This window comes from Sinocyclocheilus grahami, unplaced genomic scaffold (assembly GCF_001515645.1).
Source record: "Sinocyclocheilus grahami isolate Dianchi unplaced genomic scaffold, SAMN03320097.WGS_v1.1 scaffold2359.1, whole genome shotgun sequence".
Lineage (NCBI taxonomy): Eukaryota > Metazoa > Chordata > Actinopteri > Cypriniformes > Cyprinidae > Sinocyclocheilus > Sinocyclocheilus grahami.
The window spans coordinates 47,933-63,459 of record NW_015507538.1 but is presented as its reverse complement, the minus strand read 5'-3'; the positions used below and the strand labels follow the sequence as shown (position 1 = coordinate 63,459).

At 39.6% G+C, this 15,527-nt stretch overlaps 2 protein-coding genes across 2 annotated transcripts in view; both read right to left on the bottom strand.

The window, feature by feature from the left end:
• Positions 1–811: 811 nt before the first annotated feature.
• LOC107574841 (uncharacterized) lies at positions 812–6,159 on the bottom strand. The gene is made up of 5 exons (XM_016261275.1): positions 6,110–6,159; positions 5,695–6,027; positions 5,539–5,598; positions 3,153–3,392; positions 812–944 (listed from the first exon to the last, which is right to left on the bottom strand). The coding sequence occupies exons 1-5, from the start codon at positions 6,153–6,155 to the stop codon at positions 829–831; spliced, it is 795 nt and encodes a 264-aa protein (XP_016116761.1). The 5' UTR covers positions 6,156–6,159; the 3' UTR covers positions 812–828.
• A 4,630-nt stretch (positions 6,160–10,789) lies between these two features.
• Positions 10,790–15,527, bottom strand: part of LOC107574840 (uncharacterized) — a 12,684-nt gene continuing 7,946 nt past the window's right edge. Inside the window, exons 3-5 of the mRNA XM_016261274.1 lie at positions 12,990–13,179; positions 11,124–11,254; positions 10,790–10,800 (exon numbers count right to left, since the gene is read on the bottom strand). Coding sequence (XP_016116760.1) covers positions 10,790–10,800; positions 11,124–11,254; positions 12,990–13,179 — 332 coding nt within the window. The remainder of the gene's footprint in view (positions 10,801–11,123; positions 11,255–12,989; positions 13,180–15,527) is intronic.

Sequence of the window (15,527 nt, the reverse complement as noted above, 5' to 3'; positions counted from 1 at the left end):
ACAAGTTTAAGGATATTGCGAACACGACAAGGGGGTCAAAATTGACCGGCCTACAAAAAAAGCTTATAAATCTCTTTTTATGCAATATTACCACCAAACATGGGATTCAATATTTTTGTCAACTAGCTTTCTTTCAATTAGGACTGGTTTTGTATTTATATTTGGAACTGATTTATCGTAGGCCTCATTAATCTGAGTTTACATGCCTCGGTTTTTGAGTGAAAAAAGCATTATTTGTGGAAAATGTTGTCAGTATTAAATAATATATGAAAAAAGTGTTTTGCACAGTTTTTCACACTAGCATGCTCTAACCAAGACATTTTTGAAATGCTTATATCTTGTAAAAAAAATAAAATAATAAAAGAACGCTTGGGGTGTTCCTGGTCAAAAATGACCAGCCCACAAAAAATAGCTTATAAATCTCTCGTTGTGCTATATTATCACCAAAAATGCGATTCAGTCTTTTTGTCTTGGTCTTGAAGTTATTGCCTGTGTCTTTAGGTTATGTGTGGTTAATATTTGTTATGAAAAAAAGATATATGTTAAATGTTTCTGTACTGTAGCTCAGGAGACACTGTGTTGTTGGAGAAAGAGAAAGTGTATAATAATCCTGATTTGCAAGGCAAAAAATATTCATAACATCACATAACATGGTTAATAGTTCAGGTCATAACATTAGGTTTAATTATGTTAATACTCTCCTGTACAATTTTAATTCACAATTGAATCACATCCACATATCAGCAGAAAATCAGAGAAATGCGACATCAAATTATTGTGAGATATTTATTTATTTTACATTTCACTGGGACATTTAGGGTCTGTCTTCTACTTCTTTCCAGATCTGACATCATAAAACAGCATAGCAACAGTAGCCACGCCCACCAGAGCAGAGATGACCAATCGGATCACAGCTTCAGTAAAACCACAGGAGTGACTGGAATCTGGGGAAACAAAAAGGTTACCGGCTCTGCAAGAAGGGATTAAAACAAAAAAATAGTACAAATGCCTTTCTAGTTTCTGACCTCAAACAAAGAACAGTGACTCTCAATAGTTTACACTGATCAGCCACATCATTAAAACAACTGCCTAATATCGTGAAGGTCTCCCTCGTGCTCCCAAACAGCTCTGATGTGATGTTGAGCCATGGACTCCATAAGACCTCTGAACTTGTCCTGTAGTGTCTGGCACATTAGCAGCAGATCATTTAAGTCCTGCAAGTTGTGAGGTGGGTCCTCCAAAGATCAGATCCATTACATAGATGCTCAGTCAGAACCTTTGAACCTTTGCCATGTTCCTCAAACTGTTCTTGAACAACTTTTTTCAGTGTGTCAGGATGATCCTGCTGAAGGAGGCCAATGCCATCAGGAAACACCACTGACATGAAGGGGAGAACATGGTCTGCAGCAATCTTTAGGTAGGTTTATGTGTCAAAGTAGCATCCACATGAATCTCAGGATTCAAGATTTCCTAGCAAAACATTTTCCAGAGCACAACACTGCCTCCACTGATCTGCTTTCTTCACATCTCACAGCGCAGCTGCTGCCATCTATTTCACAGATAAATGACACGCACCTACATGCACCATCCATCTGATCTAAAAGAAAATGTGAATTCATGAGGTAACTTTCTTCCATTGCTCCATGGTCCAGTTCTGACACTCACGTGCCCATTGTATCCGCTTTTGGCAAAACAGAGATCATCAAGAGACTCTGAGTGTCCAGTGAGTGTCAGGTCTGGACCATGGAGCAATGGAAGAAAGTTACCTCATGAATCACATTTTCTGCGGTTACGTAGCCCCATACACAGCAAACTGATGCACAGTGAGTTCTGACACCTTTATATCATGGCTAGCATTACGTTTTTCATCAGTTTGAGCTCCAGTAGCTCTTCTGTGTGATTGAATCAGACGGGTTAGTCTTCAGTCACCACGTGCATCAATGAGCTTTTGGGCGCCAGTGACCCTGATGCTGATTCACCAGTTATCTTTCTTACTGGGAACACTTGAGATGCTCTGACCCAGTCATCTAGCCATCACTGTTTGGCCCTTGTCAAGTCATTCAGATATATTCACATTTATCCTGCTTCCAACACATGAAATTCAAAAACATCCTGATATATCTCACCCCTTGACAGATGCTGCTGTATTGATGTAATCAATGTGTTTCACTTCACCTGTCAGTGGTTTTAAAGTTGTGGCTGATCAATGTATTGATTGAAATATTCTTATTAAGTCAGGTTTCACAGGGTCAGCTGTCTGTCTCAATCTCTTAATTTAGGATCATTTTTGTAAATGCTATCTTCCTAACTGAAATTCCACTATCATTATTATTTTGTAATGTTTATTTGATAAATACTGCACAGAATAAAACCACAATGAAGTACTGTACATTTAGAGAAGAGATAAAGGGTTACTCCACCACAAAATGAAAATTCTGTCATTAATTACTCACCCTCATGTCGTTCCAAATCTGTAAGACCTTCGTTCATCTTCGAAACACAAATCAAGATATTTTTGATGAAATCTGAGAGCTTTCTGATCCTCCAATAGACAGCAATGTAATTACCACAATCAACGCACAGAAACGTAGCAAGGAGATCGTTAAAATAATCCATGTGACATCGGGGGTTCAACTGTAATTTTACTAAGCTACGAGAATACTTTTTGTGCATAAAGAAAACAATAATAACAGCAAATAGCAATTCTTCTCCCCGAGCTACCGTCTTCCGCTCTACGGTGACGCGGATGAGACAAATTGTTGAATAAAGTCATTATTTTTGTTTTCTTTGCGCACACTCGTAGCTTCGTAAAATTACGGTTGAACCCCTGATGTCACATGGATTATTTTACCGATCTCCTTGCTATGTTTCTGGACATTGATCGTGTAAATTCCATTGCTGTCTATGGGAGGATCAGAGAGCTCTCAGATTTCATCAAAAATATCGTAATTTGTGTTCCCAAGATGAACGAAGGTCTTACAGGTTTGGAACAACATGAGGGTGAGTAATTAATGACATAATTTTCATTTTGGGGTGGAGTAACCCTTTAATTAAGTTGCATTCATATCTGTATAATTAAAAGTAATTCATTATTTTTGTTGGTGAACACAAAATATGAATGCCATTAAGAGATGTGTGGTATTGAACTTAACCCGTATTTAGTGGACAGTGTTCCTGAAAGCTGAATAGTGTCGTCTTGTTGCTGACTGGATTAGCAGCCACACATTGATACACATCATTATTTCTGTCTTTTATCTCCAGCGGGAGAGACAGAGTGACGCTGAGGTCAGGGCTGCTGGTCTGATTCAGTCTTTCCCTCCCTTTATACCATGACAGAGAGACTCCTGGTCCATTCTCAGCTGAACACATCACTGCAGAAGAAAAACCTCCACCTGGAACAAAACAAGCAGCTGCACATTTCTGCAACACTAGTGAAAAATGAAGAAGAGAGGTTGGTTTTGAGCCCTAAAATGACTTGCAGTCATCATGCTGCCAAACCCTACCGTTCAGTCAGGGTTGTGTTCCAGAAAGCAAGGCTAACTTACCGTCACATAAACCCTGAACCTTGCTTACTTTGGCTAAACACCTGTGAAGAGTTAGTTCAGTCGATCTCCTATTGGTAACCCTGAGTTAATTTGTGCACAAGGTGAGTACATAAAGACTTCTATTATACTATGCACTAAAAGTAGATACTTTTGTGCATCAAACCACATTCAGGGCATCTCTTCTTAACTGTCCGTCTCTTGCACCTCCACCATGCTTATAGTTCTTTTTATTTGTGATTTAGTTCCTCCAAAGTGCAGTGGGTTGTGGGCAATATCAGCCATTGGAGTGTGAACGAATCCACACTTGGGAAATCTATTGTAAGATATAGACCAAATAGGGACTTTTGGCATACTGTTTTCAGCATATGATTTGGAACACACTTATTCTAATCTCACATACTATAATCGTATGCACCAGCAGCAAGGTCAGAAATTTTAGTGAGTGGAGCTTGGTGAAATAGAGTGAACCTCAGTACTTACTCTCAAACTAAAGTCCATCGTTTTACAATACATGAGATAATAAAAATAGAGATGCAGATTAAAATATATGCCTAAATTGAAAATAAAGTGCGACTGTGATCTATTAAGCATCATGCATAAGTTTTGTGTCATATAACGTTTAAAAGGTCTCAACTAGCAGAATACACGCGTAACTGTTTCAGGTAGAGACCAAACAATACTAAGTAAAGATAAACATTCACACGCGTCTTTTGTGTCGCACTTTGATTAGTAGCTTCAACAACTTTAGTGAACCACACTAGATCACAGATATTCATTTAGAGCAGGTGCCCTCAATTCAGACGAGCCCGAACACAACGATCTCGATCTAGAGATAATCCTCACAGAGTGGCATTACATGCTGCTTTGCTGTACATAAATGGATCAAGTTGAACATATTATTTAGACAGGTTATGAACCATGTTTTGTTTTCAGACAGTTTAATATAATATAAGCGGATTATAAGGCGTCGAGTTTCATATCAAAATGTTCATCTCTTAATTTCTTGAGTAATGGGCTATTACACATCTTTCAACAAGACTCTTGATACACTAATCAGAGAAAAAAGGGACACCAAACTGCCAGCCCACGCTGATCATGTAAATTACACCATTTTCATTGGTCAAGCCAAACTCATGAGGTGTGACTTTGCCAGAAGTTAAAAGGCCACTATTCAGTGACCCTTTAGCTGGTTACTGTTTGTGTGGAGAAGACTGGAGACATTGACTAAACTAAACAGAGGTTTAGCTTAAGCTGTGGTCCCTTTGTTACAAAAGCACTGATGGTTTGTGTTCAGGTGAACTGACTCTTACTCTTCTCACAGCTTTATTCCCCTGGTTTCTATAACAGTTTCATTCTTTCACTTTTACTTCCCCTTGTTGCCATGTATCTGCGTGAGTGTTTGTGTAGACTAGTTATGTTTCAGCGTTTTAGTTAATAAAACCTTTGTGCACAATATCATGAGTTTGGTTTCTGTGGTCACTGCTTGCAGACAAAGTTCCTTTAAAGAGTTGATCTTGCTACATTTTCTATGGCCACGAAAATAAAATTTATAAGTGTTTATTTAAATTATACTTAATATTGAGTGGATGAACAGATTAGTTGATTGTTATATTGATTCTGTTACAGTACTGGCAGATGATGTAAATAATTATAATTAATTGTAATTATTTATGTACATTTCCCCTTTGAGCTAATATGCAGTTATTTTAGCTACTTTAACACACACCTACAGGAGTTTGTGAGTGTCTGTTAAACTCTGTACTGGTCAAACAGTAAATGACAGACAGATCCAAATTCAGAAGATGAAACACACATTATTATTTAGTAATATTATCAATACAATCAAAAACATTAGAAGTTAATACATTTAATATGTATTAAATTTAAGTAAACAGTAGTGAATAATCAACAGAAAATACACACCATGCAGCAAAATATGAATATAGTGTAAACTCTTGCAACAACAGCTGGTTTATTTTCATATATTACTCACCAGATATCAGACACTTGTTGACCTGTGAGCTGCTTTCAATGACAGGCAACGAGACAGGTGCTTTAAAACAACAGGGAAATAAATCCCCAAAATGTTTCTTAATATATTCTTTCTCAAAAATATAAATAAATGCAGCATTTAGAGCATTTAACTCACCATAAACCATAACACTGAATCTTTTAAATGTGGTCATTGCGTTCATAATCTGTGCCATATAGAGTCCAGAGTGACTGGTTGTGATGTTTCTGACGGTGAGAGATCCCGTCTGCTGGTCCATCTGCAGTCTGTCTGTAAATCCCTCATAACTGTCATATATAGATATGCTCAGTTTATAGATTTCAGCAATGAGAGTGTCTGGATTATCAGGTCCAAACAGCCACAGTATCTGCTTCTCTCTGTTAATCTCACGGACACCAGTATGTAATACTACAGAATCTCCAGTCATCACTGATATTGTCTTGATTTCATCTGTCTCAGCACCAAAAGCACCTGGAGAACAAGAGCGGCATGCATTTTTCTTTCAACAAGAAACAGCAAAGACAAATAGAAGACAAACTGAAGTTTGACTTACTACATAAAATGAGCAGAATCAAAGCTAACCGATTACAGACAAGCATTTTCCTTCAGCGTACTTCAAACATTTACGGTCTGTCCAGGTTTAAAGCAAAACCTTTTGATCGCATGTCAATGAGGTCTGATGGTTTTTAATGCGAAGTGCCCTTCACCTACACATAAACAGCAGCAGTTGTGTATCTGCCCACAAACCACATCCCTTTACGCCCAGATGATCTAAATAAAAACGAGATTGAGCTGCCGCTCAGTTCATCTGCTGGTGTAAATTACCAGCTTTTACAGCATATTATACATGCAGGCAAATACTTTATACACTCATGTTTCTCGTTTCACTCAGAAGAGCTGAAGTTGTGCTAGTATAAAGCAGGATGATGAAGTTCACCTCTGTACACTCAAAATCACACAAGTCCACCCCTCTGTGAGAGTCGCCACACTGTTATGTTGTTGTTTAAGTGCTCTAGCAAGGAGTAAGGGTTTGTCATTTATGAGTGGGACTTTTTTTACCTAATTTTCCTAAAAAGGTGTTATTGTTTCATGCCACAAACAGTAAATGTGTTTATCAGAGTTTATTCAGGCCAATGCAATTATGCTGATGAGAAACACTCAAGAACAATCACCTCAGGTGTTCAGTGAGTGAGATCATAAAGTGTGACTTCACTTTCCTTGTAAGAAAGGCATCTAAAATGTCTGATTCTGACAATGCAGACTGTGAATTATTACAAAGAATGCTGATGTCTGGTAACCTCCCTAAATTTGCTGAGGCCTCCTGATTGTGACCCACTGGCTTCAGTGAGCATCAAGTGTGGATCATTGCTGCTATCTACTGGTCAAGTCATGAAAATGTCCCTTAATATTTATAATTACTACAATACTAGTTTCTTGCTAGAATTATAACATCAAAAGTGGATAAAGTTGTTAAAAACAGCATTGTGGGATATCAGGCAGCAAAGGATACAATTACACTGTCTTCATAAATTGATGAGACGAAGGCTCGCAGTAGTTGAGGCCTTAACATTTTTATGTTTATTTTCATATTAAACAATGCACCAGACATTTATCACTCAGTTTAGCACTAAAAATTACTAAAATTTATAGGCTTTTAAATAAATTAACAGAAATATTTACATAAAACAAATCAAGGGAAATAAGCAATAGGTGTCTTTGATGAAACCATTTTGGAAAGCGGATCATCCAGTCAGCGCTGAGGAAAACCCTGCAAAACATGCTCGTCACAGCCACTATTTATTTATTTAGTGAATGTTCACACAAGTTTCAGAGTTTGGCTGTAGATCTTCATCAATCCCGGCGGGACTCTCCTCATCTGAGCGGCTGTAGATCATGGAGACTGTTTCTCTCTTCACATCATACCTGCAGTCAACCCCTGCAATCACAACATTCCACCATCAGAGAGCAAATATAGGTGGTATCTTTCTCTACAAAGCTAGGAGGATGTTATATGAACACCATTAACTTCCTTGTTTTAGACCAGAGTGGGGTTCAAAGGTGAGATATTGAAAAGAACTGATAGCTGTTGTATTTCTCTACAAAAGGAAGGATCTGATTTGAATTATTAATAGCAGCCTGTGTGTGTGTGCTCTTTCAAGAATTCAAACATGCACCTGCATGTTTCTTTATCTCCTTCATACTAATTAATCTCTGTATATTTACATTTACATTTTCATTTAGCAGACACTTTTATCCAAAGTGACTTACAAATGAGGACAATAAAAGCAGTCAAAACTAACAAAAGAGCAACAATCGAACCTAGTGATGCCATGTAGACAGAGAAGAGAAGTGGTCCAGATACTGAGCCCTGAGGCATCCCAGTAGCTAGATGTTGCGACTTGGACACCTCACCTCTCCAAGATACCTTGAAGCACCCATCTGAAAGGTAAGGCTCAAACCACTGGCGTGCTTTTGGGTTTAGAGTGGGTTTCTTAAGAAGTGGGGTTATACGAGCCTGCTTAAATGTTGAGGGAAAAACACCAGTGTGAAGGGATGTGTTAATGATGTGAGTGAGTGCAGGTACAACGGCAGGAGAAATGGCTTGAAGGAGATGAGATGGAATAGGATCAAGCGGACAAGTAGTAGGATGATTGGAAAGGATGAGTTTAGAGACTTCTGCCTCAGAGAGTGGAGAGAAGGATGAAAACGAGTGTATGTTTGCTGGTAAGATGTGTTTGACAGTTTGTGTCAAACATTCAAACATTATTTGAAATAGAAGTCTATTGTAACAGAATAAATGTTTTAATGGAGACTTTCGATCAATTTAATACATTCTTGCTGAACAAATGTATTGATTTCTTTAGTAACTTCAAACTTGAACATTAGTTTAGATTGTATTGGTTACTTTTGTCCCAGACCTGGACTTTCAATCTTACTGTTTCAATAATACAAACATGAATTACATGTTTAAAACTAGGATAATATAAATAAAAATCATAAATCATTTTTGCAATCATTGTGTAAATTTTTTTTCAACCTATCACTTGTGAAGAAAATAGTTTAATTGTACTTAATTTCCAGTTAAGCTATAATTTTGTAATCATGCAAAACATGAACATACTATTTTATGTTTGTATATTTAAGATACATTAATGCTAGCAATGAAATCAGCCTTAACAAAACAAAACCATCTTCTAGGGAAACAAAAATTAATTGTCATCACAGAATGCTATTAAAAAGCACATCATTTGAGAGGAAATGTTCATGACTTTCAGAAGAAAATTACTTACAATGTTTTTGTGATGCATATAAACACACTGCTGGACAAATTAAATAAAATAGTAAGGTCTGAAAAGTATGTTTTAAGAGTTTATAAAAGCCAAAGTGCCCATAGTTACAGAAACGCCCATATAATATAAAGTATACTGTACATAAAGCATAGAATGTGAAATCATTTTTATAATAATTATTTTAAAACAATCTTCTATATGCGAAAAAAAGAGCTGTAATGGGACAAGAGTACTGAGGAAGGTAGAATTGCAATAAAAGCTCTGTATTGCAATAAGTACTAGGTAAGTGAATCGTGTAGCAGAGAGTGACAGTGCAGTGAAGTGATGTGCTTTGACTTCATATTTTCATTTGGCAGCATTACAGAAAAGAGAGATTCCTTTATACGGCAACCACTTGGGGGAGCTGATGCAGAAATAATGATTAGAATATGATAATATTATATTCTAAAAGACTAGAAAATAACAACAGGAGAAAACCTTCCCCTTAATAACACATGCAGGTTGATTCAGCCAAATTTCCCCCTCTGCTTCTTCAGAAAGCGTGAATTTTTAGGTCTAATCTTTAATTCTCGCAGCAGCGCTTGTGCCTCCCTGTCTCTTTCTCTCTCTCGCATCTTTCTTTGAGTGGAGTGGAGTGGGGCGAGCGCTGTCTGCCTCAGAGGATGGAGATGAAAGCTCAGAAAAACTACCTCCCCTCCTCTCACACAACCGAGGCACTACGATGGTGACAGACAGCAAGTCAAAACTGCATTATGGCTACCCTCGGGCTGCCGTTCTCTTTGGTCCCGTTTTGAAAACCCACGCCAGAACAAAAAAAGAAATCAGCTAATGGCTCCGGAACATGTGACAATCCCTTTTTTTCACTAGTTTGTTGTCACTTAAAGGTCCTGTACTGTAGGTATGTCAATGTGTATTACGCCACGAAACAAATTAAGCGCCTCTGGTGTTTTGCAGTGATGGTGGTGCTCTATATGGGCCTGAGAAAACACAAGAAGGAGGACACTCTGATGTCATCTAAAGAGGACATCCGGGACAATGTGATCCACTACGACGATGAGGGGGGTGGGGAAGAGGACACCCAGGCCTTTGACATAGGTACGTTACGCAATCCCAAAGGCATCAAAGAGATGGCGCAGCTGCAAAAAATAAGATCAGAGGATGAGCCCAATCGGGCTAGTGCGTGCATGCCCAACGAGGACAGCGAGGACATCCGAGCCTACATCCATCACTGTCTTCTGGAGAACTCAACACCTCCATATGACTCTCTGGTCACGTATGCATATGAGGGAGAAGGATCGGTGGCCGAGTCTCTCAGTTCCATTGAGTCCTGGGTGCTTGAATCCAAGGAGGATTACAGAAATCTCTGTGACTGGGGTCCTCGTTTCAAAACACTGGCTGGAATATTTAAAGAGCATGAATGTAAGGACATGGAAAAGACAGAACATGAAGCACACACTGAGGTGCTAAATGACAGACTGGACTAAGAGCATTTTCAGGCGCTCTGTGAAAATCACAATGTTTATTTATTTCAGGCATGGCACTTAAAGGAATAGTTCAATCTAAAATGAAAAATGTCATGTTTTTCCAAACCTGTTTGCCTTACTTTCTTCTGTGCAATAGTTTAGCCATGTATGAAGCATAGTTCACACAGAAGCCACCTTCAAACCAAATGGCTTTCTGCTGGTCAACGTGAAAATCTGTGTGAGCAGTTTGTAGCTTAAATCTGTGTGGGGAAATATTTTGCCCTTAATGTGATCTCATGGATTCCTATTGAAATGATTAGATTTTGCCTGCAACAATTTGCTGAATATTGGTAAATATGAACGCACCTTAACACAACAGACATTTTAAAAATGTCTGAGTGTTCTTAGGTATATATAATGAAAGTCAATGGGGATGACATATTGTTTTGGGCCCTATTGGCTTTGATATGGACAAAAAGGTTAAAACTTCACTGAACAGCAATAAAAGTCAACACATCTTAACACAATTGAAGACATTTTAAAAATGGCTTGAGTGTTATTTGTCTATACAGTCTGTACAATAAAAGTAAATGGGGGACAAACTGATGTTTTGGATTATATGGACAAAATGTCTCAGGTTACCCATGTAACCATGGTTCCCTGAGAAGGGGAACGAGACACTGCGTTCCCTAGAGGACACTTTGGGGAACGCCCTCAGCGTGACCGGTGTCTGAAGTGCATGTGGAAACACGACAATGAACTTGTCATTGGCCCATGACGTGTTACTGGTGCGACCAAGAGTATAAAAGGGCACCTGTAGCACGGGTCATCAGCTTCTTGTCTGAAGGAGATGTGCACAGGAATGCCTGAAGCATGGCAAGGGGACGCAGTGTCTCGTTCCCCTTCTCAGGGAACCATGGTGACATGGATAACCTGAGACGTTCCCTATCGAATGAGAACTCACACTGCGTCCCCTAGAGGACACTTTGGGGAACGAATCCCCACGCTGAAGGAATGACTGTCTTATCGGCAGGCATAAGCCAGGAACTCTTAAGAAGTTCTTAAGTGCACTATTACATGGTAATTTCCAAGAAGTGGGAACGCGAGAAGCGGTACTGCCCATCTACTTTTAAACATCTTGATATTGTGAGGATCATAGCTGAAGAGGTGGGACGTGAGCCGCGGAATAGCCCACCATCTCTGTGTACTTCTCACATCTATCCACACAAATGGAGGGAAACCCCCTTGTGGTAAGTACTGCAGGTCATAAGAAGTGGGAACGCGAGAAACGATGCAGCCCATCTACTTCAAACGTTATCATATTGTGAGGATCATAGCCGAGGAAGTGGGACGCGAGCCGCAGAATAGCCCACCATCTCTGCGTAATTCTCACATCTGTGCACACACACAGAGAGAATATCTTTCCCTGCGCTGGCACACAGTAAATAAGAAGTGGGAACGCAAGAAGCGTTACTGCCCATGTACTTCAAACCATATAATACTGTGAGGATTACAGCCGAGGAAGTGGGACGCGAGCCACGGAATAGCCCACCCGTCTCGCATATATCTCACAGTGTTAAGCGTAATACAAAAAGGGAAGTGCCCTGCCTTATTGCATAACAAATTAAGAAATGGGAATGCAAGCTGCAATACCGCCCATCTTCTCAACACATGTCACAGTCATGTGCAGTAGCCTACGGAGGCAACATGCCTCATCCCGTTTACTCGAAAATAAGAAGTGGGAAGCAAGAAAGATTCTGCCCAACTTTCTAAACCCATAGCAATTCGTATAACAGAGAAACCTGAAAGAGTGGGACGCGATTCGCGGAATAGCCCACGTTCCTCAACACATCTCACAACCTAACACCGATACAACGGGAAAACCGCCGTTGCACTGGGAAAACTATGAATTGAAAATAGGGACTGATCCCCACTACATGACAAAATTGTAGTAGAAGAAAGAATATATTTCATAAGCTGCAAAAATGAAATCAACATTCAACTGCGGCTAGTAAGGGGCTTTATTTAACAAAATCTAACAGTAAATCAAATTAAAGCCTTGAACTCAGGGCTTCGGCTTGCCTTTGGTAACTTTCCTGAGGTCCTGTCTCTGCCTTGAGCGAGGTCGCTGCCCAGCGCGAGCCCCGCCTCCGAGGAGTCGGGGCTCTCGCAGCTACACTAGCCTTTTGACTCTGCCGCCAGCTGGGCCCGGCAGCAGGCTCAGCTTCAGGTGGTTGACCGGACGCCGCCTATGGCAAGGGATGTAGTGCTCAAACGCCACTTACTTAACCTTCACCTCCCTGAACTTACGGACTACTGTCTCAACAGCAGCTCCGAAAAGCCCGGCAGGCGATACCGGGGCATCAAGGAGAAAATACCTGTCCTTTTCCTTTAGCCCCGACAGGTTAAGCCATAAATGCCTCTTAATGCTGCTCAATGTGAAAGCACGCACGTGATGGAGATTTACCGCTGATTACAGAAACGGCTTTCTGACAAGATGCGCATTAAATATTGCATGCGATTTATCGTGCCGCCCTAATATATATATATATTCATATTACTTTTCTTTAATAAATTATTTTTCTGCTACAGTAAGTTAGAGATAAGGGAATGTGTCCAGCTCAGGTTTCTTAATTTTACACAGTATTATTAGCAGTACAGTATTAGCTGTAGGTAATACTTGCCATTTTGTCTTGCCGGTCTAAATTTCTTATAGCAACAGTAAATCAAAGCTGCTGATCCTACTGCTGCTGCTGCTGCTCCTGCTGCTCCTCCTGCTGCTGCTGCTGCTCCTGATGCTGCTGCTCCTACTGCTGCTGCTATGACCAGCACATTTATCAGTGCTTCATTATCTTGGTGCAGATCTGCTTCTGTAAGGGACAAAGAGAGACAGTCATTACAGAAAACAGCAAAGCTAAAAGAACAACGGATTTATCAAGATTAACAATTTTATAAGTATAATTATATTCTACTTTTTATAGTGTCTAACAGTCATATTTTAAATATTTCACAACTAGTTTTACATTGTTTCTATGACATTTAAACATGTCATTTTTGCTCCTGTGACTTTAAAGAGATTTACAACAATGAAAAACAATTACTCATTTTTTTCCAAACCCATATAACTTTTGTTCATCAATGAAACACAAATGACGATTGTTTACCATGTGTGTTAAACTGTTTATGTGACTAAAAGCCTACTTTAAATCTGCTGATCATATAAAGTGATCGTGTCTCTTCAGACGACTTGAATTAAACTTCTTGATTAATATGAATGCTTTTATGGAATTAACTTTTAATGGAGGGACAGAAATTTCATTAACAATATCTTCATTTGACATGAATGAAGGGTTTAATAATGAATTGATGAAATACTAGCGGCTGACCAGTGCTCACCGTCTGACTAAAAAATTGTCACTAAAATAGTTATTCACTAACAAGACTGTTATGATATTATCAAAATGGCCAATTATCAAACAATTAATTGACCAGGGTTGTTTCCCAAAAGCATTGTTAGTCAACTATGATTGCAAATTCCCTTGATACAAATAGAACCAAATTTCTAATGAAATGCAAAAGCATTGTAAACTCGTGTGTTTAGAAATAATTGACCTGTGGTTAGAAGCATACAGGTGCATCTCAATAAATTAGAATGTCATGGAAAAGTTCATTTATTTCAGTAATTCAACTCAAATTGTGAAACTTGTGTATTAAATAAATTCAATGCACACAGACTGAAGTAGTTTAAGTCTTTGGTTCTTTTAATTGTGATGATTTTGGCTCACATTTAACAAAAACCCACCAATTCACTATCTCAACAAATTAGAATACTAAACCATACACATGACTTGTGTGCCTTCTGTTTAGGTGAGGATCGTGCATGTTCTGTCCTGGAGGAGTCACGATGTGCACATTGCAAGAGCTTTTCAATGAAAAATCTCTGATCGCGCTTGTCTCTTTTCTTGAGGGAATTCGGACAGGCGCCTGCACCCCACAGTTTGGGACATGCTGCAGTCAAGCCTGCCCCTATAGGAGGACTTTTGGGGGTTATGGGTCATGCTATGGACAGGTTAGGTATGTCTTGGAAGTGTGATAGACCGCAAATCGCTCGTATCAGATAAGATCTGGCCATAACCACCCAGCCTCTGAGACCTCAGAGTCTTCCTGATATTCATGCTGCGGTGGAGAGATTGAAAAGAGATCTGAGAGAGGTGATCCAGGCAGGGATGGATTTACACATGGGCCTACCGAGCACATGCCCAGGCCACTAGACCAGAGGGAGGCCCAGCCGCGTCATAATCCATCCCTGGATCCAGCCTCGGGCCTGTGAGAGGAAATAACATCTCCTCTCCTCAAATAAGCATAAGTTATTACACCACAACCTGCTTGAATTATTATTGGCAGCTCTATATTGTTGAACCAATGCAATTTGACCGACAGATGTGCGACAAAGTTACTGGTTTCGGGAAACAGTCATGACTATCTAGTATATTTCTCCAGCAATGCATTGCATTATTGTGGTTAAGCAGCAAGTTGTTTATGTAAAACATGTTTTGTGTCAATAGTTAGTGGTGGGCATGTGCCGATTGCCGGTTTCAAGGTATACCGCGAGTTGAAAATTTCATGGTTTCAAAACCGCTAATATTTTCCATTATACAGTTCCTGCGGTATGCACAGTATGATTATTCATGTCTCCTCAAAGACTGAAAGTGTAGGAATCCCTCAGGTTGAGTGCAGTGTAGAGAGTAACACGACCCTCCTCCTCCTGTTGGTGCAAGCGAGCGGTCAGTCACATGTGTGTAGGATGGCTTCGCCTGGAGCTTACACGATCGGCAACCGGCCGTTTTTTGTCTTATTGCAAGCAACTCGTCTCTGTTCTGGACTTGCACAAACTGCGTTGCAATGCAATCGTTTTCCAAAATGTAATTTATGTGAAAATATGAAGTCTGTAAATGCCCGTTAACACAGGCCAGAGACGTTGAAGATGGACACACAGAGAAAAATACTGTAGCAGGCAGATCACTCACTGTTCATGATGCATGAGCTATTGGAAGAAAATCCTCAATATTGATTTGGGGGTTTATATGAATGTGTTTCTGAGGGGAACTGACTGGCTTCAGAAAAGTTTACGTGGTATTTTCTTTTCATCTCGTCTCTGTATACTTCTTATTAAAGTAGTGTTTCAGCGCAGAGCTGCTGTGTTTACAGCGGTAACCAA